Source organism: Eubalaena glacialis, chromosome 2 (assembly GCF_028564815.1).
Source record: "Eubalaena glacialis isolate mEubGla1 chromosome 2, mEubGla1.1.hap2.+ XY, whole genome shotgun sequence".
NCBI lineage: Eukaryota > Metazoa > Chordata > Mammalia > Artiodactyla > Balaenidae > Eubalaena > Eubalaena glacialis.
Genome location: NC_083717.1, coordinates 117654598 through 117681225, shown reverse-complemented (window position 1 = coordinate 117681225; position 26628 = coordinate 117654598). Strand labels below are relative to the sequence as shown.

At 52.4% G+C, this 26628-nt stretch overlaps 1 protein-coding gene across 3 annotated transcripts in view; it reads left to right on the top strand.

Moving 5' to 3' along the window:
• Positions 1-24572, top strand: part of LOC133084242 (DNA (cytosine-5)-methyltransferase 1-like) — a 53832-nt gene extending 29260 nt beyond the window's left edge. Inside the window, exons 2-9 of one of the 3 annotated variants that reach the window (XM_061180553.1) lie at positions 12642-12677; positions 13200-13307; positions 13497-13716; positions 15724-15802; positions 20696-20797; positions 21364-21494; positions 21937-22214; positions 22539-22690. In XM_061180553.1, coding sequence (XP_061036536.1) covers positions 13206-13307; positions 13497-13716; positions 15724-15802; positions 20696-20797; positions 21364-21379 — 519 coding nt within the window. In that variant the 5' untranslated portion in view covers positions 12642-12677; positions 13200-13205 and the 3' untranslated portion in view covers positions 21380-21494; positions 21937-22214; positions 22539-22690. Of the gene's footprint in view, positions 1-12641; positions 12678-13199; positions 13308-13496; positions 13717-15723; positions 15803-20695; positions 20798-20831; positions 20896-21363; positions 21495-21936; positions 22215-22538; positions 22691-23045; positions 23199-23323 lie in introns of those variants that run through there. The other 2 variants (XM_061180555.1, XM_061180554.1) reach the window with 2 other exon arrangements.
• Positions 24573-26628: the final 2056 nt, after the last annotated feature.

Genomic DNA, 26628 nt, shown 5'->3' with positions numbered 1-26628 from the left:
CTGGGAGGTCTCTTGTGGACCAGTGTCCTGAAGTTGGCTCTCCCACCTCAGAGGCACAGCCCTGATGCCTGGCTGGAGCAACAAGAGCCTTTCATCCACACGGCTCAGAATAAAAGGGAGAAAAAATGGAAAGAAAGAAAGAAAGAGAATAAAATAAAATAAAATAAAGCAATTATAATAAAAAATAAGAAAAAAATTAAAGAAAAAAATTATTAAGAATAAATTTATTAAGAAAAAAATTTTTTTTAATTTTTAAAAATAGATTTATTAATTTTTTATGCTAAAAATAAAATTATTAAGAAAAAAGTTATTAAGAAAAAAAATTTTTTAATTTTTTAAAAATAAAAAATATGAAAAAACTTAAAAAAAATTTTTTTTTAATTTTTTAAAAATAGAAAATAAGGAAAAAATTATTAAGAAAACATTTATTAGGGAAAAAAAAATTTTTTTTAAGTAAAAAAAAACAGAAGAAAAACGGACGGACCTAACCCTAGGACTAACGGTGAGAGCAAAGCTATACTGACAAAATCTCACCCAGAAGCATACACATATACACTCACAAAAAAACGGAAAAGGGGAAAAGTTAATATATCCTGCTCCCAAAGTCCACCTCCTAAATTTGGGATGATTCGTTGTCTATTCAGGTATTCAACAGATGCAGGCACATCAAGTTGTTTGTGGAGCTTTAATCCACTGCTTCTGAGGCTGCTGGGAGAGATTTCCCTTTCTCTTCTTTGTTCGTACAGCTCCCGGAGTTCAGCTTTGGATTTGGACCCGCCTCTGCATGTAGGTCGCCTGAGGGCGTCTGTTCCCTGCCCAGACAGGACGGGGTTAAAGGAGCAGCTGATTCGGAGGCTCTGGCTCAGTCAGGCCGGGGGGAGGGAGCGGTACGGAGGAGGCGGGGCGAGCCTGCGGCGTCAGAGGCCGGCGTGACGTTGCAGCAGCCTGAGGCGCGCCGTGCGCTGTCCCGGGGAAGTTGTCCCCAGATTACGGGAGCCTGGCCGTGGCGGGCTGCACAGGCTCCCGGGAGGGGCGGTGTGGAGAATGACCTGTGCTCGCCCACAGGCTTTTTGGTGGCGGCAGCAGCAGCCTTAGCGTCTCATGCCTGTCTCTGGGGTCCTTGCTGATAGCTGTGGCTCGCGCCCGTCTCTGGAGTTCGTTTAAGTGGCGCTCTGAATCCCCGCTCCTTGCACGCCGCGAAACAAAGAGGCAAGAAAAAGTCTCTTGCCTCTTCGGCAGCTGCAGACTTTTTCTCGGGCTCCCTCCCGGCTAGTTGTGGTGCGCTAGCCCCTTCAGGCTGTGTTCACGCAGCCAACCCCAGTCCTCTCCCTGGGATCCGACCGAAGCCCGCGCCTCAGCTCCCAGCCCCCGCCCGCCCCGGCGGGTGAGCAGACAAGCCTCTCGGGCTGGTGAGTGCTGCTCGGCGCCGAGCCTCTGTGCGGGAATCTCTCCGTTTTTCCCTCTTCGTCCCTGTTGCTGTGGGATCCGCGCTGATAGGTGCGGCTCGCGCCCGTCTCTGGAGCTAGTTTAGGCGGCGCTCTGAATCCCCTCTCCTTGCGCGCCGCGAAACAAAGAGGCAAGAAAAAGTCTCTTGCCTCTTCGGCAGCTGCAGTCTTTTTCCCGGACTCCCTCCCGGCTAGCACCGAAGCCCGAGCCCCAGCTCCCAGCCCCCGCCCGCCCCGGCGGGTGAGCAGACAAGCCTCTCGGGCTGGTGAGTGCTGGTCGGCACCGCTCCTCTGTGCGGGAATCTCTCCGCTTTGCTCTCCGCACCACTGTGGCTGCGCTCTCCTCCGTGGCTCTGAAGCTTCCCCCCTCTGCTACCCGCAGTCTCTGCCCACGAAGGGGCTTCCTAGTGTGTGGAAACCTTTCCTCCTTCACAGCTCCCTCCCACTGGTGCAGGTCCCGTCCCTGTTCTTTTGTCTCTGTTATTTCTTTTTTCTTTTGCCCTACCCAAGTACGTGGGGATTTTCTTGCCTTTTGGGAGGTCTGACGTCTTCTGCCAGCGTTCAGTGGGTGTTCTGTAGGAGCAGTTCCACGTGTAGATGTATTTCTCATGTATCTGTGGGGAGGAAGGTGATCTCCGCGTCTTACTCTTCCGCCATCTTGCCCCTCCCTTCTGTATTAACTTTTGATTACTGATTTGATCTTCATTCCAGAAACATCTGTTATATGACACCGTGTGTTTGGGTACTGTGCTAGGACCCTGGGGAGGTTGGTAGGGGGGTACAAAGGGGAACAAGACTTGGTTCCTGCCTTTGAGGAGCTTTCAAGCTAGTGGAGTGGATGGATATGCAAATATGTGACGAGCACCTGACAGAGGTACATAGAAAGGGTATGAACACAAAAGAGGAAGGGAGTATTCTCCTTGGAAACCTGTACCGAGAGGTACTCCTAGGGAACGTCAGTATTTGAGTGATGTACAGAAGAGGGGTTTGGGCTTGAGAGAGGGGTAGAGATAAGAAAGAGTTTCTGGTGGAAAGGAAGAAGGCAAAGGAAGTGGTCAAAGATGTTAAATGCCATAGGGCTTCCCTGGTGGCGCAGTGGTTGAGAATCTGCCTGCTAATGCAGGGGACACGGGTTCGAGCCCTGGTCTGGGAAGATCCCACATGCCGCAGAGCAGCTGGGCCCGTGAGCCACAATTACTGAGCCTGCGCGTCTGGAGCCTGTGCTCCGCAACAAGAGAGGCCGCGATAGTGAGAGGCCCGCGCATCGCGATGAAGAGTGGCCTCCGTTTGCCACAACTAGAGAAAGCCCTCGCACAGAAACGAAGACCCAACACAGCCATAAATAAATTAATTGATTTAAAAAAAAAAAAGTGGAACTCCTGATATTCATCCCACTTTAAAAAAAAAAAAAAAGATGTGAAATGCCATAGAGCAGTAAAGCAGGATGAGGATTTTAAAAATATATTTATTTATTTAATTTATTTATTTAACTGTGCCAGGTCTTAGTTGCTGCATGCGGGATCTTTTTTTTTTTTTTTTTTTTAGTTGTGGCATTCAGGATCTTTAGTTGCGGCATGTGGGATCTAGTTCCCTGACCAGGGATTGAACCCAGGCCCCCTGCATTGGGAGCGTGGAGTCTTAACCGCTTGACCACCAGGAAGTCCCAGGATGAGGATTTTAAAGTGCCAGTAGTTGTGGCTTGGCAGTCCCCTTGGCGAGGGCAGTTCAGTGGGGCAATGAGTACAGAAGCCAGGGTGTTGGGGTCTGAAGGATGAGTGAGAAGAAAATGGAGGGAAAGTAGGTGTAGCTCATGTTAAGAAGTTTGTTGGAGAAGAGGCAAAGGTTGAGGGAGAGACCAGGCCAAGGAAAGGGTGTGCATGGATTGTAGAATATTTAAAACATCTTCAAGTGTAGGAAACTTGAGCTTGTAAGTGGGCTGAGAAGAAGAAGCTGTGAAGGGTGACATTGAAATGAAAGAAAAAGGAGCGATAATCTTTAGCTCAAAGTCAGAGGAAGTAGGAGAGGATGTATAATATAAACAATTAATGCCATAGGTCATTTTGTTTTGTTTGTACCTACGCTGTTTATTCTCCTGGAACCCTAAAGAGCAATGTTATGCTCAGGCAAACTGGAAATGCAGTAGATATAAAATCAGTAGCATAATTCTTGACAGGCATCCAGTGTTATGTTTAGTATATGCTAGGTGAATTCAGAAAGGGAGTGAATTAGAAACGGAGCATAGAGGTTATAGAATTACTGAGGTTGTAGAGAAAATGTGCTAAAGGACATGAATGCAGAGCTTCAGTTTGAGAGTTTGTGTCTATTCCCATAGACTGGGAAGGAAATTTGTTTCTTATGTACGTGGAGTCATTTGGGCAAAATGTCTCCTGCCTTCAAGGAGACAGGTTTGATGAGAATGGAAAAGCATGGGCTCAAGGATAACGAGATGAGAGATGCTACCAGGAGGAAAAGGGAAATGAATGAAGGGATTTGAAGCCTTGTTTAATTTTTGGTTGAGGGAATAATGGCTGTAAGTATTACATTCACATGGTCAAGGTATTAATTGTGAAGAAATTGTCTCAGGGATACTGTGAAGCACGCAGAACCCAGGAGGCTAAACAGTGTTGGCCTCCCTCCCCCAGGCAGGCCTTCATAAAGGTTTTGGTGCTGGAGGTGTAGACAGGAGCGCCACACGAGACTTCCCAAGATCTGGCCTTGGCCAAGGTCCTGTCTCCTCTCTCAAGTTCACCCTTCTTTTAATGATAGCAGTTACTTACAGTTTCCTGAACATACCAGGCTCTCTACCCTTTTACCGGTGGTTTTATCTGATTACGCCCCTAACCAACTTTTCCCTTTTTCTTAGACTCTCACTCATCCTCATTTCCTTCCTGGAACTTTCCCTGATGGCCCATTTACAGTCAGTCAGTCCTTCCTTTCTCTATGTTGTCTCTGTCCCTGGGACCTGTGTTCTCACAACCGTGGTAATGACCTGTAATGACAACTTGTAATGTTTGGGCTCTGTCTCCCTCATGACTTTTAAGTTCCTTGAGGGCAGGCGCAGTGCCTTTCATTTTTGAGGTGCCAGCACCTGGCGGGTTACTTGGCATATAGTAGGACATCTATAAATGTTTGTTGAAATGAATTGAGTTGTCATACTTAAACAACCTTCAAAAACCAGACTTTATTTTAGATGCATTCTTGGGGTCTCAAACTCCTGTCATAGTATCCATGAATACAGAGATGGCTTTCTTCCTTACCTTTTTAGTATACTATTTTTAGGTATTTATTAAAAGATACTAAAAGTATTCCTTAAAAGTATTGTTACTTTCTTTATTGTTATGCCTTCTGCCTTAATGGCATCTTTAAAATATTGATGTTCCTTAGACATTTACATATTTAAAATTTACTTTTAACATATATCAATACAAAATAAATTAGTGGTGCTTGATTTTTTTAAATAAATGTAATTAATTAATTTTATTTTTGGCTGCATTGGGTCTTCATTGCTGCGTGTGGGCTTTCTCTAGTTGTGGCGAGTGGGGGCTACTCTTCCTTGCAGTGTGCGGGCTTCTCATCGTGACGGCTTCTCTTGTTGTGGAGCACAGGCTCTAGGCGCGCAGGCTTCAGTAGTTGTGGCTCGCAGGCTTAGTTGTGCCATGGCATGTGGGATCTTCCTGGACCAGGGCTCAAACCCGTGTCTCCTGCATTGGCAGGTGGATTCTTAACCACTGTGCCACCAGGGAAGCCCAAGGTGCTGGATTCTTCACATCAGTTAGTATAGCAACTGATACAGCTGACATAGGCAATTAAGAGACATTATTTGATATTCTCTTAAGTGTATTAGATATTTTTAGAAATAGCATGTGGTCTCATGTTTATATCTCATTGTATATATATTTGAACATGTAATCACGTATAGTTTTTAAAAATGTTATGTCATTCTTGAAAAGGAAAAACCTTTAAAACTGTGGGAATTACTCATATATTTTCTACCTTAGAAATAGTAGAGACTTATTATCGCAGTATTTTCCATCCATCACAGGTACAGCCTAGCTATCATTTTTGTTCCAAATGATTGTGTCCAAGGGAGTCTAAGCGATTATACTTCATGGTTAAATCACTTACTTAATTACATAGTCCCCAAATACGTCTACATATTATAGATATTTCTATTTTCGTCATCTTTTTGTCTCAGCCTCTTATGATGGTTTTTCGCTTTTCCTGTTCTGCTCGTTGGGGTATGTATACGTCTCAGTTTTTAAGAAATTAAAGCACAAGGAGCACCCCAGCTGTTTGGCTTTCCCTGCCTCACGCTGGGAGCGTTCACTGTGGCTATTTGCCCATGTCAGTCTCCAACAGATGTGTAGGAGTCTGGCTGCCAGGGTTTTCTGTCAGTGGTTTCTCGGAGTTAGATGGGAAAGGAGGCGGGAGGGGCTGGGAGTTTGTCACCTTTTACTTAGTCTCCCCGTTTTTAGTGGAGCCCCCCACTTCCTCCCACAGCTACGCCTGGCATCCCTGAGCCCAGAGCTCCTCTGATTCCATGGTTCTAACCTCATCTGCGCGTTCCAACGACCCACGACCCACGGAGATTTTGAAACTACTGATAACCAGCCATACCTCATACCTATCAAAATTCAGATCAGAAACTCTGGGGTGGGACTCACTCACATTTTTTAAAGTTCTCCAGGTGCTTGGGAAGTGCGGCCAGGTGGGGGAATCATTGCTCCAGCGGGTCCTTCTGTGATCTGGCCCCTCCCCCATCACCGACCCCACCACATCAGCTTCCGCGTGGTTCGCCCACTGAGCGTGCTTCCCCGTCGAGGTCTGTGCAGCCAGCCTGCTGTGTCTGTCTGGGGGGATCTTTCCCTGGGTATCTGCGTGGCTCACTTCTCCTTTCTGTCAGGTTCCTGCTCCCTGTCCCTTGCCCTGCCGCACCTTGCTCCAGAGCAGTTATCACAGGTCCACTTGCTCGTTTCTCCCCACTAGAGCGGAAGCTCCATCGGGGGCAGGACTTGGCTGTGTTCCCATGGAGACTTCTGGGCGTCTAGGACTGAGCCTGGCACAGAGTGGTTGCTCGCTGTCCATCAGCTGGACAATTTCTCTAGAGAAGTTTCCCTGCTGGCCTTGGAGGGAGAGTTGGTTACGTGCTTGTGTAGGGTTGGGCGGGAGCTCTGGGGAGCCTGATGGCTCTTTCTAAGATTTTTTCAACCTGCCTTTCCCTTTGCAGCCCTCCCTGCACCCACGCATCAGAGACACCCGTGCCTCCATTCTTAAGCCTTTCTTCTGGGCTGCCCTTCTGAGGTTCACATGACTCGGGCTGCTGGGTCCGTTGTCTTCCCCCATTTGGCTGCTGTCATCTCTTTGTCCTTATGGATTTATGCTTCTTTAGAAAATGACTTTAGCAGTTATTTAAGTGAGAGTTCAGGAGGGAGTAGAGTAACATTTGTGTTCAGTCCACTCTTTTTAGCCAGAAGTTGGGCCCCTCATCAGTTCCTCCTTCACTGTGCCAGACGCTATGAATAAAATATGCAGTTCCTGCTCTCACTGAGGTTGTGTCCTAGGGTTCACGAGTGGTGAATTTGGATGAAAGAAGCAGTATAGTTGATTTACAATGTTGTGCTAGTTTCTACTGTACAGCAAAGTGATTCAGTTATACATATATATATATATTCTTTTTCATATTCTTTTCCGTTATGGTTTATCACAGGATATTGAACATAGTTCCCTGTGCTATACAGTAGGACCTTGTTGATTCATTCAATATGTATGGTTTGCATCTGCTAACCCCAGACTCCCAATCCTTCCCTCCCCCACCTCCTTCCCCCTTGGCAACCACAAGTCTGTTCTCTATGTCTGAGTCTGTTTCGTAGATAAGTTCATTTGTATCATATTTTAGATTCCACAAGAATAAGTTCTTTTTACTATTCTTGCAATATTTCTGTAAATTTGGAATGTTTTAAAAATAAAGTTTTTTTTTTGTTTTAATGTGTCACACGGGGACTAAATCGTCAAGAGCCTCCTATGCCATGTCAGAGATTCTGAAGGCTTTGTGAACCATGGAAGGTCTTAAGCAGGGGAGTGCTGTGATAAGTTTTGGATTTAGAAAGATTAACTCTGGGTGTAAACTAGGATGGGTTTGAGGCATGCGAGACTGGAGGAAGGGAGAGCAGGTAGGAGGCTTTTGCAATAATCCAGAAATGATGCAGGCCTAAGATGAGACCCTGAGGATGGAGCAAAGCCGCTTTTCCCATAATGCTCATGTTATCAGATTCCACTGGAAGTAAAGCTGTTTCTGTGGTAATGCAACCTGCCGATATACCATTATTAAGGAAAGGAAGCTTGGTCTTAGAGACTAAGTGTCTCTTGTGGTTGTACCCAGAGACGAAATACTAGGATTTATGACAAAATTGATACTGCCGTACACAAAAAGACCCACCAGAAAGTAACATGGATTATTACTGTTCACGGGACAACTCCGGGTGCTGTCATGATGCGACATTGCCTAGTACTGAATTTAGCTGGTCTGATGGATAAAATGTTGGAATTTGTACTAACACATTCCTTTATAGTTATCACAGCCATAAATTTTCTGTTTTATTGGGTTGCATATTTTTATTCTGTTGGACAGCGCTTGCTGGCTCTTGTTGCTATGGAAAGTCCGCCCCTGCTCTGCTAGGCTATTAAGTGCCTTAAGGATTCTCTATACATGTCTGCTTTAGTGGAAGGGCATTTCTATCATTTTTACTTCAAGTTTTTCTTTTAGCAAAGGAACTTTTGGTTAGTTGAATGTTTTAAAATTTATACTGACTTCTGTCCCACACGTGGGCATTGTTCTTTGTGCTTTACTATAGGGGAACTTTGCCCAGAGAAACTTCAGTCCTGAGAAATCCCACTTTTCTCCTGTAATTTAGCAGCTAATTGAGGAGAACTGTAGAACTGGTTGATTGATTGCCCGGATAATGGGTTCTCAGCACTGAGCTCGGTGCAACTGGTTTCTCTGACTGCTCAGGGGCAGGGATCATGGCCTACTTAATCTTTATATTCTCTTTCAGTTACCACAGTCTCACTGCTTGGTTGATATCTGGTGAGTTGAGGAGGGGATCTGAGAGAAGTAGGTTTTGTTCTGTGAGCCACTTTCAGAGCTGCATGGCAGCTGAGGCTGCTTTATTCAGTAGGTGCCTGTGTATATGGAGTAAATATGGTAACATCAATTTTACTTGAAGATTTGGGACAAATAAAGTGATTAAAATTTTTAAAATTGTGGTAAAGAACACATAATGTAAAATTTACCACCTTGATCATCTTTAAGTGACCAGAGCCTCCCATCAAGCCTCTTAGATAGCCTCAACCACCAGAGGGCAGACAGCAGAAGCAAGAAAAACTATAATCCTGCAGCCTGTGGAACAAAAACCACATTCACAGAAAGATAGACAAGATGAAAAGGCAGAGGGCTACATACCAGATGAAGGAACAAGATAAAACCCCAGAAAAACAACTCAATGAAGTGGAGATAGGCAACCTTCCAGAAAAAGAATTCAGAATCATGATAGTGAAGATGATCCAGGACCTCGGAATAAGAATGGAGGCAAAGATCGAGAAGATGCAAGAAATGTTTAACAAAGACCTAGAAGAATTAAAGAACAAACAGAGATGAACAACACAATAACTGAAATGAAAACTACACTAGAAGGAATCAATAGCAGAATAACTGAGGCAGAAGAACGGATAAGTGACCTGGAAGACAGAATGGTGGAATTCACTGCTGCGGAACAGACTAAAGAAAAAAGAATGAAAAGAAATGAAGACAGCCTAAGAGACCTCTGGGACAACATTAGACGCAACAACATTCGCATTCTAGGGTCCCAGAAGGAGAAGAGAGAGAGAAAGGACCAGAGAAAATATTTGAAGAGATTATAATCGAAAACTTCCCTAACATGGGAAAGGAAATAGCCACCCAAGTCCAGGAAGCGCAGCAAGTCCCATACAGGATAAACCCAAGGAGAAACACGCCGAGACACATAGTAATCCAATTGGCAAAAATGAAAGACAAAGAAAAATTATTGAAAGCAGCAAGGGAAAAACGACAAAGAACATACAACGGAACTCCCATAAGGTTAACAGCTGATTCCTCAGCAGAAACTCTACAAGCCAGAAGGGAGTGGCATGATATACTTAAAGTGATGAAAGGGAAGAACCTACAACCAAGATTACTCTACCCGGCAAGGATCTCATTCAGATTTGATGGAGAAATCAAAAGCTTTACAGACAAGCAAAAGCTAAGAGAATTGAGCACCACCAAACCAGCTCTACAACAAATGCTAAAGGAACTTCTCTAAGTGGGAAACCCAAGAGAAGAAAAGGACCTACAAAAACAAAGCCACAACAGTCCTTGGTATCCAGGGACCCATTCCTGGAAAGTCACTCTTGCTCAAGGAGATCCATCCTCTCATTAAAAAAAAATCTTATGAAGCTACATGAATGACACAAAGGACTTTTCCCAGCTCTAAGATTGTGTGTGTAAAACCTGTTAGTCTAAATTTACTTCCAAAAGATAGACCCTCCGCGGGGTCTGCTCCTGCGGGGATGGTGGGACCCGCGCTTGTGCCGCGGCCCCCAGCTGTGGCTTCCTCAAGTTTGGGGTGAAGCCCCAACCCCCTTGGGCTCTGCAGCACTGCGGTGGGCTCGGGGGACGGAGCACGGTCTCTGGGGTTTCTCAGCAGGAGATGTCGGGGCTGCCGCGCAGGAACCCAGCGGCCCTGGGTGGGGCGCAGACTCGCCAGACCTGGGTGTCCCTGCTGCGCAGGGCTGCTGAGAACAGGGTCCGCGATGAAGCTCTGCCTGGCAAACGGGGACTGTCGGCGGCTCCATCCTCCCCTTCCGTCGGCACAGCCCCATCGCAGCCCTCCTTTCCGACAGGCAAAGCCTGTGACCTGCGGCCGGACGGCTCCACACCCTCAGGCCCCGGTGCTCGCCCCGTGCTGGGAACAGGCACAACCCCTGGGCCGGCCTCTCCGGACGGCTCGAGCGCGGGACGGCTTCTTCGGCGCGCCTGTTGCCCACCCCGAGCCCAGGGGCCGGCAGGGAGGTCTGAGGGCCGCTGGGGCCTGGGCGGGGCGGAGGCCCGGGCTTCGCGGCTGGGCCGGCCCCCCTCGCCGCCTCCTGCCTCTGTGCCCTGGCACGGCGTGGGCTTCCCGTGGCCCCGTCTCCTTCCCACCCCCGTCGCGCCTCTTGCCCCCCGGGCCGCGGGCTCCACCCGGAGCGGGAGGGCGCCCGCCCTCGGGGCTTCCCCGACACCTACCGGCTGTTCGGCCACGTCCCGGACGGGCAGCGGCAGGTCAGTGGAGCGGAGTCGGCCCGGGTCTCCTTCCCCCTGAGGAGGGGCGACCGGCACCGCGCACGAAGCGGCCCTGGCGGGAGGGAGACCAGGGGGGAGGGGGTCGGTGGGGAGCTTGACTCGCAGTCACTTCCGAGGGGACGCTGAGCCCCCAGAGCTGGGGGCTGACTGGCCTCAGCACTCCCACGAGGGGGTGGTCGGGAAGGAGGGACCCTGTCCCTGGGGCCCAGGGCGCTCCCGGGTCAGCCGGAGTCGCCAAGTGTGTCGGGTGCCCTGGACAGCTGAGGCACTTTTCGCCCAAAGGAAGGTTCCAGCGCATTGCAGAGAGCAGACGAAATACAAGGTGGTGAAAACTCACTGTTGCTAAGGGTTGAAACGAACCAGTAATTCCTCCTGTTTCTCAGGGTGTTCCGTATGGCTGTTAATGAAATATATTTCCAAGGAAGGCAGGCATGTGGCTGAAAAGGCCCGCAGTGCCTGCGGGTCACCGCGAGACCCTCCCATCTCGCCCCCCTGGGCCATCCTGTGCTCTGGGAGCAGAGCTCTCAGCCAGAAGTGAAACATAGTAGCTTCCATATCCGGATTCTAAGATTTTCTAAAGCCCTTGAAAGGCCCCCTTCTCTGAGTGGTGCTTGACCTGCTGGTGTTTGGGGGGGGAGGGTGGGCTGGGTGGAGGGTCTGAGCGCCGTCCCGAGGGCAGGGCTTTGGAGGCCTGTGTGAGCCTGAGACCAGGGGGCCCAGTGCACGTGTCCGAGGGGAGGCTAGCGCTGACTCCAGCCGTGCCGAGCCAGATGTCGCCCTCCTTCCCAACAACCCAGCCAAGCCTGTCGCTCACATTCCTGGCTGTGCTGCTTGCACTTGCCCTCTGGGAAGGCCAGCCTGGCAGAGCTCTGTTCCTGCCCTCTGGGCTGCTGGTAACTGAGTACCTAGTCTGGGTGCTGGAGGGGAGGATCCATAGACGGTGGAGGCCCAGTGCCTGCCCAGGGTGCTGCCCCTCTGCTGAGGGACGCTTGCCCAGCCGGTTAGACCTGTTCGCACCCAACTGCCCACAGTCAGCACCCAGGCTAGGAACAGCAGCCTCCCCATTTCCTCGGTGTCTTCTAGTTTTGTTCCTTTCTTCTTTTTGCTGCCTTCCTCCCCAAAGAGGCAAGATACTCATCTTCAAGAACCAAATCAGGCCATGATTTTTCCAGCTAAACTCATGACAGTTGTGCACTTCTGAATGAGTAGGTACAAACATTTGCAAGGGTGAGCTCTTGGGTGAGGCGCCAGCCAACTTTTCTAGCTTCATCTCTCTTGTGTGTGGGCACCCCCTGCTGCCCCAGATGCCTTGACTCCTCCATTTTCCTATACTCCTCCTCAGAATGCTGCCACCACCCCATCCTGGCCTTTGGGAATGTTAGCTGGCTGTTCCCCACAGCATCCTGTCACCCTGGTCCACTCTTTCTAACCTCTGTATGCCCTTCTAGGAAATCTTGTCAGGTCCAACTGGAGGAAGACCACCTATAGGTCAGTTAGCTTGGGAAGGAACCCAACTGTGTGACCTGCTTCCCCTTTCCCAGTGTGTTTAAAATAACGTTAAAAAAAAGAAAGAAAGAATGTTGTTCTAGAGCTCCTATACCATCTCTTACCACCATCAGAAAACCACCCCCCAAAAGGGGGACCTCATTCATATTGAAAATAACTTCTTAACGTGCAGGCATTGCAGTAGGGCATTCTAGACACTGGGGGAGGGAAAAACCATTGTATTTTTTTCTAACAATCATGTTAAACTTATTTCCAAAGTTCTTTAAAGTGTGGCATTCTTACAGGTAGACAATGTTGCTGAACAAGCGTTTGTTTCTTCCCTTTTCTTCCCCCAGGCTCAAAGATTTGGAAAGAGATAGTTAACAGAAAAGGTAAGGTAATCTCCACCTTAACAAAATATATGATCAAATGTGACCATTTGACAGATACTATGTAGTTCATAAAAACAAATTTAAGTGGAATTGGCTCTCTTTTCCCTAAAGTTGAGGATAACATGGATGTTTCTGTCTAATGTGCTGTACTAATAGGCTATCATGGGTTAGCTTTTGGTAACTCATCAAGTTTCCCAGTCTGGGTTCCGTACCATCAAGTCTGGATTATAACTTGTCCCGGTCACACTGTTTTTCAAAATCAGTTTTGTTCTGGTACTCTATTCTGTGTCTGTTTCACCTCTAATCTTTCCATTTTTCACCACTCTGGAGATGGTGTGATATGATCTTAACGGAAACATCAGGAACATGTCTTGTGAATATTTAGTTTTCTTTTTGGCCGACTCAGCATTGCCTGCCATTCAGTCATCGTTATGTGACCAGGCAGTGTAACTGCTTGTGTATTAGTCCATTGGTTCCTACCTTGGGAATGTGGAGACTTGTAAACCTCTGTCCTTCCCTTAGGAATGCATGAAGGAGAAATGGAATCTCTTGCATGAATTTCTGCAGACAGAAATAAAGAATCAGTTATGTGACTTGAAAACCAACCTACCTAAAGAAGAATTATCAGAGGTAAGTCGTCAGCATCCCGGCGGCTAGAAAACGTTTCCTCCCATGTAACTTGTCTGTGACCAGGGAGGCAGAATAATCCCACCTCTCCCTGTTACCTGATAGTTATGAAGGAAGCGCATGTGTTTCCTTATTCTCTCATGGCCCCTTGTTTACATTCACTGCTACTTAAATTATCCTTTCCTGCTGTAGGAGGGCTACCTGGCTCAAGTCAGATCCCTTTTAAATAAAGATTTGTCCTTGGAGAACAGAGCTCACGCTTTCAGTCGGGAAGTGAACGGCTGTCTAGAAAACGGGAGCCAGACAAGTGGTGAGGAGCGCAGAGTGGAAATAGCAGAGAAAAAGAAGTCCCCCAAACCTGTTTCCAAACTTTGCATGCCCAGGAGAAGCAAGTCCGATGGAGAAACCAACTGTAAGAGGGCTTGACTCGTTTGACCTTGTTGGAATCTGGTACCACCTAAGGGGAGGACAGACTTGGCGCCATAGGGTCTGTCTGTTCCCCCCCCAACACAACCCCTCCACCGGCAGTACTTGTTTTTTGTGTATCTTTTTTTTGGGGGTGGGGGTGGTGGCTGTGTTGCTCGGCTTGTACAATCTTAGTTCTCCAAGCAGGGATCGAACCCCGGCCCTTGGCAGTGAGAGTGCCGAGTCTTAACCACTGGACCGCCGTGGAATTCCCTCTTGTGTATACTTCTAACTAGCTTAGATATATACTTTAAATGTTTGTCTTCAACCAAGTTATAGAGCATTAGATCCCCAAATGCGGTTGAATTTATGAGGTATAAGATAACAGGAGCTGCTGATATTTATGACTTCTAAGTTACATGCCTGTTTAAGCTAAACATTTATTCTTAGACTCCTTCCCCACTTGTAGTCAGAGTAACTCTTCTGGAATTTTTAAAAAAAGAGCATGGGACTTGAGCTCAGGTCAGGTGCTTGGCCACTTCATCTTTTGACGAAATAAACGGAGGCTCTGTTTCCTTGTGCATCTCAGGGTTGGGCCCCTCCTACAAGAGCTTGTGTTAAAATGGCCCAGCAGACTGGCAGGTGCTAATTTGATGGGTTTATCGAGATGGTGGTTGCTTAGAAGAAGAAGAGAAGGTTACTTAATCCTCAGAACCTGGTCTCTGCACCAGCTTGGTAATGCTGAAGAACTGTACCTTGGCTGTGAACTCTTTATTCATAGTGGCTTTTTTGTTTCTTTTTCTTTAAGCAGCTGAAGTCTCATCTAGCCCCAGGATTAGAAGGCAAACTACCAGGCAGACCACCATCACATCTCATTTCACAAGGGGGGGTCAGTATATAATGAATGGACAGCCCCCATTTTAGGGGCCAACGGTTTTTGGTAAAACACATATAAATTAGTAGGATGTAACTTAGTAATTCTGACTTCCACATTGCTTAGGTTTTCCTTTTGATATTCTGTTATTAGACATTCATGAACAGCATTTCTGAAGATCTCATCCATTTTTACTCTTAACGTAGGAAACTTCAAATGTACATACACAGAATTACCAAGGATAGTAAAATGAACCCCTGTGTACCTATCACCCAGTGTCAACAGTTAACATCTCCTGGCTGTTGTTTCATCTATACCCCCATATGCTCCAAGTGAAAATTATTCCAAATGGATTACAACTCCATACACACCCATATCCTCCCAGTTGGATTACTTTGAAACAAATCGGATATGTCATCTTATCCACACATACTATATTTCTAGATGACAAGGTCTCTTTCTCTGACAAGTTTTTTATTCATATTTTGCTATAATTGCTAACATCTAGCACACAGTCTTTTGAAGAAGACAAAACATGCCTTATAAAGTGTAACGGTTCCTTACTAACAAATATATAGCAGTGTTCATTCTTCCCCTTGTGTAACAGAGTTTGGTTGATTTGCTCCTTAAGCCTTTCGAGTGATAGATTCCTTATTTTCTTGCCATTTATTTAAAGAAAATAGGTCTTTTTTCTAATAGCTTCTAAGTCTGGCTGACTGCATCGTTTTGGTGGTTAATGTGTTCCCTTGCCTCCAGTTTTCTGTAAACTGGTAGTTAGGTCTAGAGCCTTGATCAGATTCCAGCTTTATTTTGTGAGACTTCATTGACGGCATGGGGCTGTCCATCAGAGGCATGTAATGTCTCTTCGGTGGTTCTAGCAGCCATTGATCAAAGTCTAGATCCATTATGTCTTAAGGTTTGCAAAATGGTGGTATTCTAAACCTGTCATCCAAAGAAACATGAAGCTCGAAGCTTCTTTTAATGTCCTGGCAAAAAGGGCTTCTCAGAGGGAAGAGGGGACCATGCCCTGAATCTTTCCAAAGAGAGGGTACTCTTGGTAGGGAGGAATATGAGTTGTTTCGTGCCCACTGGAGGTCTAGGGTCTGGTGAGCTAACAGCTGGCTTTACTGTGTGTGACAGCCCTGCCAAACGGAAACCTGAGGAAGACCCTGAAAAAGCAAAATCAGATGATTCTGTCGATGAAGAAGAAAAAGACCAGGTAGGGCTCGCATTTAAGTTTCTTAACTCTGCCTTTTTTTGGTACACTTGCTGGTAATTGTGAATTTATACTTGGTCTGTCTATGGACCGTAAGTGACTGAGAGGGTGTTAGAACACATCCCTGGACCCAGGGCAGTACGAAGTGTATCATGGTTAGACCCGAGGACTCAGCAGGTCCGTAACTTTGGTCTGTTCTCGCCTGTCTACCTTCCTACGTCTCCAGCTGTCAAGATTTGACAGTCGAACCAGCAGATGTGATGTGTTCAAAGCATTTGCTTCTGATGTCAGATAAGCTCCTTTCCCACCTCTAATTTCTCTATAAAAGCAGAATTGTCGTGTTATTATGTGTATTGTGATAATGCTGCTTAGACTTTTTAGGTTAGAAAACTGGTGGCTTGCCAGAGACCTCCAATATAGAAAATGTCAGTCTCTAGCACTGTCCCATGTGACTTGAGGGGCAAACCTAGATAATACCAGATGGTCACACGCTCTCTATTTCATTCCTGCCACAGGATTAGCTGTGTAAGTCGGGAAGTCTGTAGGTTTACAGGTGGGTAGTAAATGCCCTGTTACCTGCTAAAGATGAGTATCCGTGGTTTGCTCTAAGGCAGGGTTTCTCAACCAAGGCATTGACTTTTGGGGCCAGATAAACCTTTGCTGTGGTGTGTGAGTCCTGTGCATCGTAGAGTGTTTAGCAAGGTCCCGACCTCTACTCACTAGGTGCCCGTAACGTTCCCTCTCTCTCCTCCCAGTTGTGACAACCAAAATCACCTTCAGACTTTCCCAGATGTCCCCTGGGGGGGCACAGTTGCACTCAGTGAGAAGCAATGGACTCAAGGCTACCCATATCTTTGAGGTAGACTTGACGTCCTGTTGTGAAAGACATACTCATTCTCCTGTTTTTATTTTGGAAATTAGATGCCACTGTTGATGATCCTTATTCAGATGTCTGTAATTAAGCTTAGTCAGACTACCCACTCACAGGTGGGACACTGAGACAGAGGGAAACAGCTTGTCCAAGTCACATGGCCACATCCCTTGCCTCCTAAGAAAACGTGTCACAAGTGAAAGCAAGCTGGATCTTGTAATATTGACAAGTCTTGTTTTTTAAGCAAATGTGCCAGTTTTAGAGTTGTTCTTTGCCCTCTAACCTTTTGGAGGGCTTCCATAGCCTTCAAGCTTCTAAAGAAACGAACTGGGGCACTCTTTCCCAAGCAGGAAGCAGTTTCACTGGCAGTGTGTGAGAGGCCTTGGGGACTTGGAGGATGAACACTTGTCGAAACAGGGTTTATCCCGATATGCTAGAGTAAGGCTCGGTGCACCACACTGGTGTTATCAGGTGGTGTCGGTCAAATAAGTAGTACTACAGAGAGAATCTTACTTTAGTCAGTTTCAAGTTTTGAGATCTCAGTATGTTTTTTAAAACAGGTATTAAATACATGCATTTGGTAAAACAGTACAAAAGGCTGTTTGGTACATAGCAGCCAAAGAAAAACAATGTGGCTATTCCGTGCTGAGCTATGCTGTGAGCATTATCAAATAGATACTGGATTCTGAGGCCTTTGTTCAGGAACAAAAAAGAATATAAAATATCTCATTACCACAACTAAGGAGCTGGCCTGTGGCAACTAAGACCCGGCACAATTAACTAACTAACTAACTGACTGACTATTTCTTAAAATCGCATTAATAGGTATTTAATATGATTTTTAAAAATTTATTTATTTATTTAATTTATTTATTTTTGGCTGCGTTGGGTCTTCCTTGCTGCGTGTGTGCTTTCTCCAGTTGCGGTGAGCGGGGACTACTCTTCGTTGCGGTGCGTGGGCTTCTCATTGCGGTGGCTTCTCTTGTTGCGGAGCACGGGCTCTAGGCGCGCGGGCTTCAGTAGTTGGGGCACGAGGACTCAGTAGTTGTGGCTTTTGGGCTCTAGAGCGCAGGCTCAGTAGTTGTGGCGCACGGGCTTCATTGCTCCGCGGCGTGTGGGAACTTCCCGGACCAGGGCTTGAACCCTTGTCCCCTGCATTGGCAGGCGGATTCTTAACCACTGCGCCAGCAGGGAAGCCCAGGCTCCAACCTTCTTAAAAATGTGTTCCTTCCACCTTCATGGAGCAGGCGTAGGGGATGGGGAGGAGTGAGAACCCGATTGGCAGGGGTCCGGTCGCAACCCCGGAAGGGGACGGGGGAGGATCTAAGAGGTGGCACCGGGCCACAGTCGACCCCCAGTGACAGCTAACAGCTGCACTGCTGCCCCTTCCTGCCCCAGGACCTGAGCTCAGGTCCCGGGGCGGCTGGAGAAACACACTGTTTTTGGTGAGATGCTCTTAACTTACTGTGTGGAGCTGCTCCGGCTGCCCCGGCGACCACACCCCTGCAGGGCCCTGTGCCCGTCCTCCCTGCCCCCTGCCCCCTGCGCAGGGCTCGGAGAACAGCAGTCTCTGTGGGGCAACCTGCTTCCAAGTCCTTCAGTGACCACGGAGGACTGGGAACGGGCTGGGCTGCCGGGGATCCGGGGCATCCAACACCTGAGCTCAGCCCTGGGGGCTCACATGAGGGCAGGGGCTGGGGGGTGCGGGCGGTGAGCGGAGGGGCCTCCAGCCGGCGTCAGTCTGGGCCCTGGACCCGGGGAAAGGCCTCCCCCTCTCAGTCCTGACCTGCCGCTGAAGAACCCTGTGGCCCACCAGCCCGAGGCCTGTGTCGCCCGCCACGGACTGCCCGGCACACGGCTGGGGTGCCAACGCCACACCTGTATTTTGCACGGGGACCATCTGGGGGCTCGGAGCACAGGAAGACGAGCAGCCCCCAGGCCCCGACACGCCCCTTCCATAGCCATCGAGAGGTGCCTGATGGAAGGCCGGCTGTGCTCCTTTTCAAGCCCCAGGGAATTCACACGAACAGCCCTCCCGGCCACGGGGTGCCTGCCCACCGGCTCTGGGCCTGCGACCATCCCAGAACACAGAAGGCACCGAAGTGGGTGCAGGGAGCTGAGCCGGGGCTGCAGAAGGGCAGACACAACCGACTGGCCTAGGGTGGGTGAGAACGGGCGGGCAGGCTGAGGGGAGGACAGAGCGTGGCACGGCCTGCCCGCCTGGGCCACGGGGAGGAGGTCGGGGCGCCGCCCTCGCTCCGCTGCCTGGCGTCCTTTGTGGGGGCGAAGGGCCGGAGGCAGGGCTCCCGAGGAGCTCAAAGGCCAGGGAAGGACGCACGGGACGGTCCAGAGCCACCCTACCGCTCCAGTGGTGCAGCACCCTCTCTGAATTCCTACTGCCACCAAAACACATCCCTAAGGCCTTTGGGAAGAATCGCTAGGACCCAGGAAGGCAGCCCCTTGCTGTGGTCCAGACTTCGGCAGCTGCCGATGACCAGAGGGAGCCAGCCGGCCGGCCGTGAGCAGGAGGACGGGACACGGGGACAGGGACAGCCACAGCCGGGCTTCCCACAGCTGTGCCCACCGCCAGAACCAGCTCCAGCCAATGACAGCCCCCGAGATGCCAAACAGTGACGGGCGAGAGGCCGTCAGGAAACTGACACCCCCTCACTGGAGAGCCTGCCCGGCCGGGGTGCGGGGCACCATCCCCGTCTGACCTCACCCCACAGCTCAGCCGTCTCCCAGTGACCCAGACGCGTCACCACGGCCCCAGGGCTGATCCCCGACCAAGGTCAGAACTCCCCCCAGTGTGACGGCCCCCATGCCACTCCTGTGGTGGAAGGGACGGCAGGCAGAGACCAGGAGTAGAGTCTTTTTATTAATGGCTGCGTTTTCAAAGAACCGTTTTGTTACCAGGAAAGCTCCCCAGGAAGGGATTGCATTAGTGCAACAAGGGGGAGCCTTGATGCCAGGCTCTCCAGACACTTGCAGGTGGAGACTTTTGGCCTAGGCCGGCCACGCGGGACTCAGGGGCTGGGAGGACACGCGGCCCCTCCCCCGCCCCGACGGGGTGCTAAAGCACTCGGCCCGCCTGGGTGGGCAAAACCCCGTGCCTTCAGCAGGCCGGCGGCTTGCAGCCCTCAACCTGCAGCCCTTTGCTCAGGAGGAAGGCGTCCTGCGTGGGGTCACAACCCAGGAAGAGCTTCATCATGCCCTTGGCATCCTCGGAGCCCCCTGGCCTCAGAATGCAGCTTCTGTAGTCCATGGCAACCTGAGGAGAGGGGGCGGGGCTGCAGGAGGGTGGAGCACCCCCTTCACTGAGGGTGTGGGTGTGGCCACCTCTGCTGTGACTCAACAAAGGGCAGGGGAGCAGGGGGTCCAGGGCAGGGCCCTCAGAGCCTGGCAGGCCCAGGCGGGCGGCACAAGCATCTAGGCCCAGGCCAAGGACCTCCGTGTTGGTCTGCATGGCAGGCCGGCCTCTCACCTTGCCACTCAGGACGCCCTCCCGCTTGAAACGTGTGTGGAACGTGTCCGCGGAGTACACCTCGCTGCACAGGTAGCCATAGGACTGGGCGTCGTAGCTTCCTGCCAGGTGGCTGAAGGTCGCAAGCAGGTGGGTCCCTGGGACACACGCGGAGAGGCTCCTGCCCGGCCCCCTGGCCGCTCCGTGCCCCTTCCCCAGAGCGGGGGGCCTCAAAGCAGCCCTGTCTGAGTCCCCTGCCACTAGAGGGAGTATTGGCCCAACACTTCTAGAAAACGGGGACCTTGCGGGCAACTCAGTGGAGGGACACAAATAAATTTTTGCCGACTTTCTGCTGAAGCTCACGAGGGTTCACCCCTAAGCCTCTTACAAGGTCAGCTGCCCGAGGCTCCGAGGGATGAGTCAGGGCTCACCCTCCAGCACGGGGAGAGCGCGGGTTCCAGCGCTCACGAGGGAGTGAACTGCGTCTCCGCACCGACACGCACGGGCAAAGCTCGTCGACGCGTTCCATCCGGGGTATGAAGCCCTCTCCTGCCTCTTCCAGGCTCTCCAGAAAGCACGTGCAGATACGCCCACCCCACCCTCGGACTCCGCTGGCCACAGCTGCAGGGACCAGCCCAGGAACCGAGGCAGGAAGAGGCCAGAGGTCAGTGGGCCTCGGCCAGAGCCCGTCAGTCGGTCCCCCTTCACACACCACCAGAGGATCCTCTTGACCTGGGCAGTAGCCGCCAACCGACCGCTAAGGTGGGCCCGGCGCGCACTTGGCTACCTGGCGTGGCTGGGACCCCGAGGATCTCCTGGCAGAGGCGGGCATTCTCCTGGGCCGGGTCCGCGGGCGTGTACGTGTGCAGGGCCTGGTCCACCTTGGCCAGGATGATCTGGCGCAGGTTGAAGAGGCCTGGAGGGTGGGAGGAAGGAGACGGAGGGCTGGCACTGTGTGCAGGCCGCGCTTTCCAGCCGGGCGGTCCGGGAGCCCCTTTCCTTTCCCTCGGCCCGACCGCACCGGGGTTGGCCAGCCGGGACTTGATGAGTTGGCCAGCAGCTCCGGGGGACGGCGCTGCCCATGCCCCACCGAGACTGGCGCAACGCCAGGGCTTCACAGGGCGCGGTGCTCCTGGCCCCAAAGCCTTCCCTCTGGTTCTCATCACCGGCTGTCACCAGAGTCGCAGGCAACGTGCCTTTCTTGTCGTTTGTCTTTTTTCCGGCCCTCAGCCACGCAAAGGTGTGAAGCCCTGACACTCGCTGCCACGTGGATGCACCCTGAGAACACGATGCTCAGCGAGAGAAGTCAGGCACAGAAGGGCACACAGGGTGTGACCCCTGTGAGGAAACGTCCAGAATAGGTAGATCCACAGAGTCAGAGTGGGTTCCTGGTTGTCAGGGGCAGGGGAGGGGAGGGAATGATAACTAAGGGCGTGAGGGACATTTTTGGGGTGAGGGAAATGTTCCAAAACAGGGCAGTAGTGACGGCTGCACAGCTCAGTAAAGTGTCCCCACGCGCTCCGGTGCAGCCTGTGAGAGCATCGCTCTTAGGACGAAGGGCTGACCACAGGAAGACTGAACGAGCACTGGGTCCTGGGCCCAGACGCTCAGTGGGGAAGTCACTGGGACTTGCTGAGCCTCCACCGAGACTGGCAGCAGCCCCAGGGCCTCACAGGGCACGGCGCTCCCGGCCCCAGAGCCTACCCTCTGGTTCTCATCACCGCCTGTCACCAGACTTGCATGCAACGTTCCTTTCTTTTCTTTTTTAAAGGCAATTCTTGAATACATGTATTTAACATGCAGGGAACCAGTCCTGACTCCTTGATCTGCGGCTTCCAGCTTCCAGAGTCTTGAGGACATCCACTTCCGTTGTTTACGCGCCCAGTGCGTGGGGTTTGATGCTGGAAACTGACACCGAGGGCGTCACCACGTGCGGGGTGACATCAGCGGAAGAATCCCGTGGCGAGGGCCTGCCTGAGGACCACGGGAGAGCCCGGGCCCTCCCCGCCCCCTGCCTGCAGCCCTGTGCCCGCACCCACCTGGGAGCGGAGCTGGTGCATCGCTTGCCAGAACTCATGGAAGTAGGTCTCCAGCTCATCATGCTGCAACAGGGAGGGCGGGTTGGGCGTAGGCTTGGTGAAGTTGGCCACCATGGCCGCGATGGCCATCTGGCGCCTCCCATCCTGCTGCAGGCAGCCCGGCTGCAGGCCAAAGCAGGCCATGTGCCCGGACTTCCCTTCCCTGGGGAGGGACGCGGGTGAGGCCCCGCTTCCACAGAGGAGCCCCGGCCCACGGCCGACAGGTTCCCCCCCGCATGCACCGAGGGTAGAGGTCCAGGTAGAACTTGCCGATGGATGACCTTGCCCGCGGCCGCGTCCCGGACACATGTTGACACCCTCCTCCAGGTCGAAGGTCAGCCCCAGCAGCTCCTGGGAGATGCCCAGCCGCCCGCGCATGACCACCTGCATGGGGAAGGACTCATTGAGCAGGTACTGGTCCACGTGGTAGCGCGTCTCCTCCCCCGGTTCGTGTAGTAGCGCAGGTCCTAGACGTTGATGGGCCCGTCAAAGTGCAGGCCCCACCTCTGGCACTTGGCCTTCTTTCGCTCCAGGATCACGGCCGCTCCTGCTCCCCGAGGGGCTTCAGCTTCTGGGCCAGCTCATCTGCGGGCGGAGGGGAGAGGCTCGGCTATGTCCCTGGGGCAGCCTCCCAGCCGCCACCCACCCCACGCCCCTCGAGGCAGAATGAAGGGTTGGGGAAGGCGACCCCCAAGGGCTGACACAGTGGGGTCTCAGGCAGCACCACGTCCAGTCAAGGTCCGCCTGACCCCTGTCCCCACTGGGACTTGGGGAGGCGGGGTTACCTAGGAAAGTGGCCACCACCTGGCTGGTCTTGGCCATGTTCGTCTCCAGCACGGAGTCGGCACGCGTGCTGAACCCCAGCAGGCGGGACTTCTGAGCCTGCAGCCTCACCAGCTCCCCGAGGATCGCGCAGTTCTCCTGGAACCCAGAGACGGCCAGCGCTGGGGACCGTGGGCCACGCCCTCGCCACGGGCCCCGGACCAGGTCTCTGCGGGCGGGCAGGGCTCTCAGGCCACTGGCGGGCACAGCCAATCCCCCTCTGTCCTCCTCCTGGCCCGGATTTCTAGACACTTTGGTGCTGTCCTAACACGTGGTCTTTATGAACACAGGTCCTTTTGGAACCAGAAAGGGCGTGAACCGTGATGAGCTCTAAGGCCAAGGGCAGGAAGAAATGTGACCAGGCTCTCCAGGAGCCACCCAGGGGCCTCCCCGGGCTCAACAATACAAACTCGGCTGCCGTGCAGACAGCAGCTCATCCCCACGGCGCCCGAACACCCAGCCCCTGGACGGCGAGACGCCTGTTGCTGCAGGTGGCCCGGGGCTGGCTGGTGAGGCCCGGCCCCAGGCGTACGCCACCTTCTCTGGGGCCACCTCTCCCGCTCTGCGGTGGGGTTCTCCTGGGAGCCCCCAGTCACCACAGGACCAACGTGGCCTGTCTGCAGCCCAAGATGGTGGGGACACAGGACTGTCCCCCGTGCCCCCCACATCACCCGCGAGGCCGAGCAAGCAGCAGTGGTGTCTGCGGGGAAGATGAAGGGCTCATGCACAGCCCCCATCTACTGAAGATGCTGAACGGGAGAAGCACAGACTGCAGCCACACGCGGTATGGACCAAACGCAAGTGTCCTTGCAGGAACCGATGTCTGAATGTCAAGGCCGTACCCGGGCCACACTGAGAAGGCCCAGACCCCACGCAAGGCACAGAGAGGGGATGGGGGGAACATGTGCGAATCTGAGCTCATCGGGCATCACCCCAGAAGGAGAGGGAGAAGGAGAGGGAGAGGGAGAGAGAGGGAGGTACAGACGTCTCTCCCTTCCCTGGGGGTTCTCTAGTGCAGCCAAGGCTGAAAACCACTGCATTTTGGGAGATGGGTCCTCGTGGAAAAGTTAAATAGTAGCTCATGGCATTATCGACACATATTAAAAAGGCCCCAAATCTTGGGGAGTCAGGGAGGGGAGCTGGCGGCTGCCTCGTAAACGAGGAGTGATTGGGCGTCAGAGCAGGTGCCTGTGCAGCCCGCCGCCGCCGCCGCCCAGGGCCCCGCAGACTTCATCTCCCAGCTGTGGTCCGGGCTGGAAGGCAGCGGGGAGGTCAAGCTGTCCAAGCATCAACGTTGACTTCAGGGCTGATCTAAAAGGCGCCTGGTGTTTGTTGAAGCAGAAAAAAGAGAAAGCAGTGGGGAGAGGATGGGAGGGGGAGGGAGCCCCCATCAGCCCTTCTCCCTCTCTCCCTCTCTGTCTCCCTCTCTCCCTCCTTCCCTCCCTCCCTCTACCTCCCTGCTTCTCACTCTCACTCTCCCTCTGCCTCTCTCCCTCCCTCTCTCCCTCTTCCTCTTTCCCTCCCTCTCTCCCTCTCCCGCTCCCTCTCCCTCTCCCTCGCCCTCCACCGCCTTCCCTCTCTGGAGAGGGAAGGCGGTGGAGGGAGAGGGAGAGAGAGCAGGAGAGGGAGGGGGAGAGGGAGAGAGGGATAGAGGGAGGGAAAGAAAGACAAAGACGTCTCTCCCTCCCTCCCTCTATCCCTCTCTCTCTCCCTCTCCCTCGCTCCCTCTCCTCCCTCTCCCTCTCCCTCGCTCCCTCTCCTCCCTCTCCCTCTCCCTCCGTCTCTCCATCTCCCTCCGTCTCTCCATCTCCCTCACTCCCTCCCGGAGACGGAGGAAGAGGCAGAGACAAGGAAAGGGAGAGAGGGAGAAGGAGAGAGAGGGGGGAGAGAGGGAGAGAGAGAGAGGTCTCTTCCTCCCTCCCTTTCCCTCTCTCCTTCTCTCCCTCTCTCCCTCTTCCCTCTCCCTCTCCATCTCTCCCCCCTCTCTCTGCCCCTCTCCCTTGTTTCTGCCTCTCTCTCCATCTCTCCCTCTCTGAGAGGGAGTGAGGGAGAGGGAGAGATGGAGGGAGAGGGAGAGACGGAGGGAGGGAGAGGGAGGGAGGGAGAGGGAGAGAGGAAGGGAAAGGGCGAGGGACGGAGAGGGAGGGAGGGCGAGACATCTCTCCCTCTCCCTCTCCCTCCACCTCCCTCTCTCCCTCTCCCTCCCTTCCTCTCCCTCTCCTAGAGGGAGGGAGGGAGAGGGAGAGACAGAGGGAGAGGAGAGGGAGGGAGCGAAGGAGAGGGGGAGTTGGAGAAGGAGGTAGGGAGAGGGAGAAAGAGAGAGGGTGCCTGCTTCCCTCTCTGTCTCCCTCCCTTCCTCTCCGTGTCCCTCTCTCCCCCCTCTCCCTCTCCCTCTCCCTCTGTCTCTCCCTCTCTGGGAGGGAGAGAGGGAGAGAGGGAGAGGGAGAGGGAGAAGGAGGGAAAGTGATGGAGGGAGGGAGAGGGAGAGAGGGTGAGGGAGAGAAGGAGAGAAGGAGGAGAGAGGGAGAGGGAGGGAGGAAGAGACCTCTCTCTCCCTCTCTCCCCCCTCCTTCTCCCTCTCCTTCTCTCCCTCTCCGTTGTCTCTGCCTCTCCCTCCGTCTCTCCCTCTCTGGGAGGGAGTGAGGGAGATGGAGAGCCGGAGGGAGAGGGAAAGGGAGGAGACGGAGGGAGGGAGAGGGATAGAGGGAGGGAGGGAGAGACGTTTTTCCCTCCCTCCCTCTATCCCTCTCTCCCTCACTTTCTCCCTCTATCTCCCTCCCTCTCCTCCCTCTCCCTCTCCCTCCAACTCTCCCTCTCCCTCCGTCTCACTTCCCTCCCAGAGAGAGAAGAGGGAGAGAAGGAGGAGAGAGGAAGAGGGAGGGAGGAAGAGACATCTCTCTCTCTCCCTCTCTCCCCCCTCCCTCTCCCTCTCCCTCTCTCCCTCTCCCTTGTCTCTGCCTCTCCCTCTGTCTCTCCCTCTCTGGGAGGGAGTGAGGGAGATGGAGAGACGGAGGGAGAGGGAGAGGGAGAGGGAGGAGAGGGAGGGAGGGAGAGGGAGAGAGGGAGGGAGGGAGAGGGAGAGAGGGAGAGGAAAGAGAGGGAGGGAGAGAGGGAGAGACAGTTGGAGAGAGAGAGAGGGAGAGGGAAAGAGGTAGAGGGAGAGCGGAACAGGGAAAGAGGGACAGGGAGAGAGGGAGGGAGAGAGGGAGGAGAGGAAGCAGGGAGAAAAGAGAGAAAGAACACACCATCTACATTTCTGTCAAATGACACCGGGGATCCTTACACAAGCAGGAGAAAATGACACAGGGAGGCTCTTTCTCAGCTGGAACTGGTACTGCATAGGGGGCCAAACACCACCAGGCTGGCCACACATGTCCAGCCGCCACTCCAGCCCCGTCAGCCTTGAGTCCGGTCACCAGGGCTCTGAGTGTCTGCTCCAGGGAGCTGGGGTTCACCCTCTCACCGGGGAGGCCGGGCCAAGACAGCAGGGCCCCGGGCTGGACACATAGGGGGAAAAGCATCCCCACAGGACAGCTTGTGCGAGCAGATTCCGCTGCCAGATTCTAGAGGCCCGGGACCACCCTGTGGCCCGTGA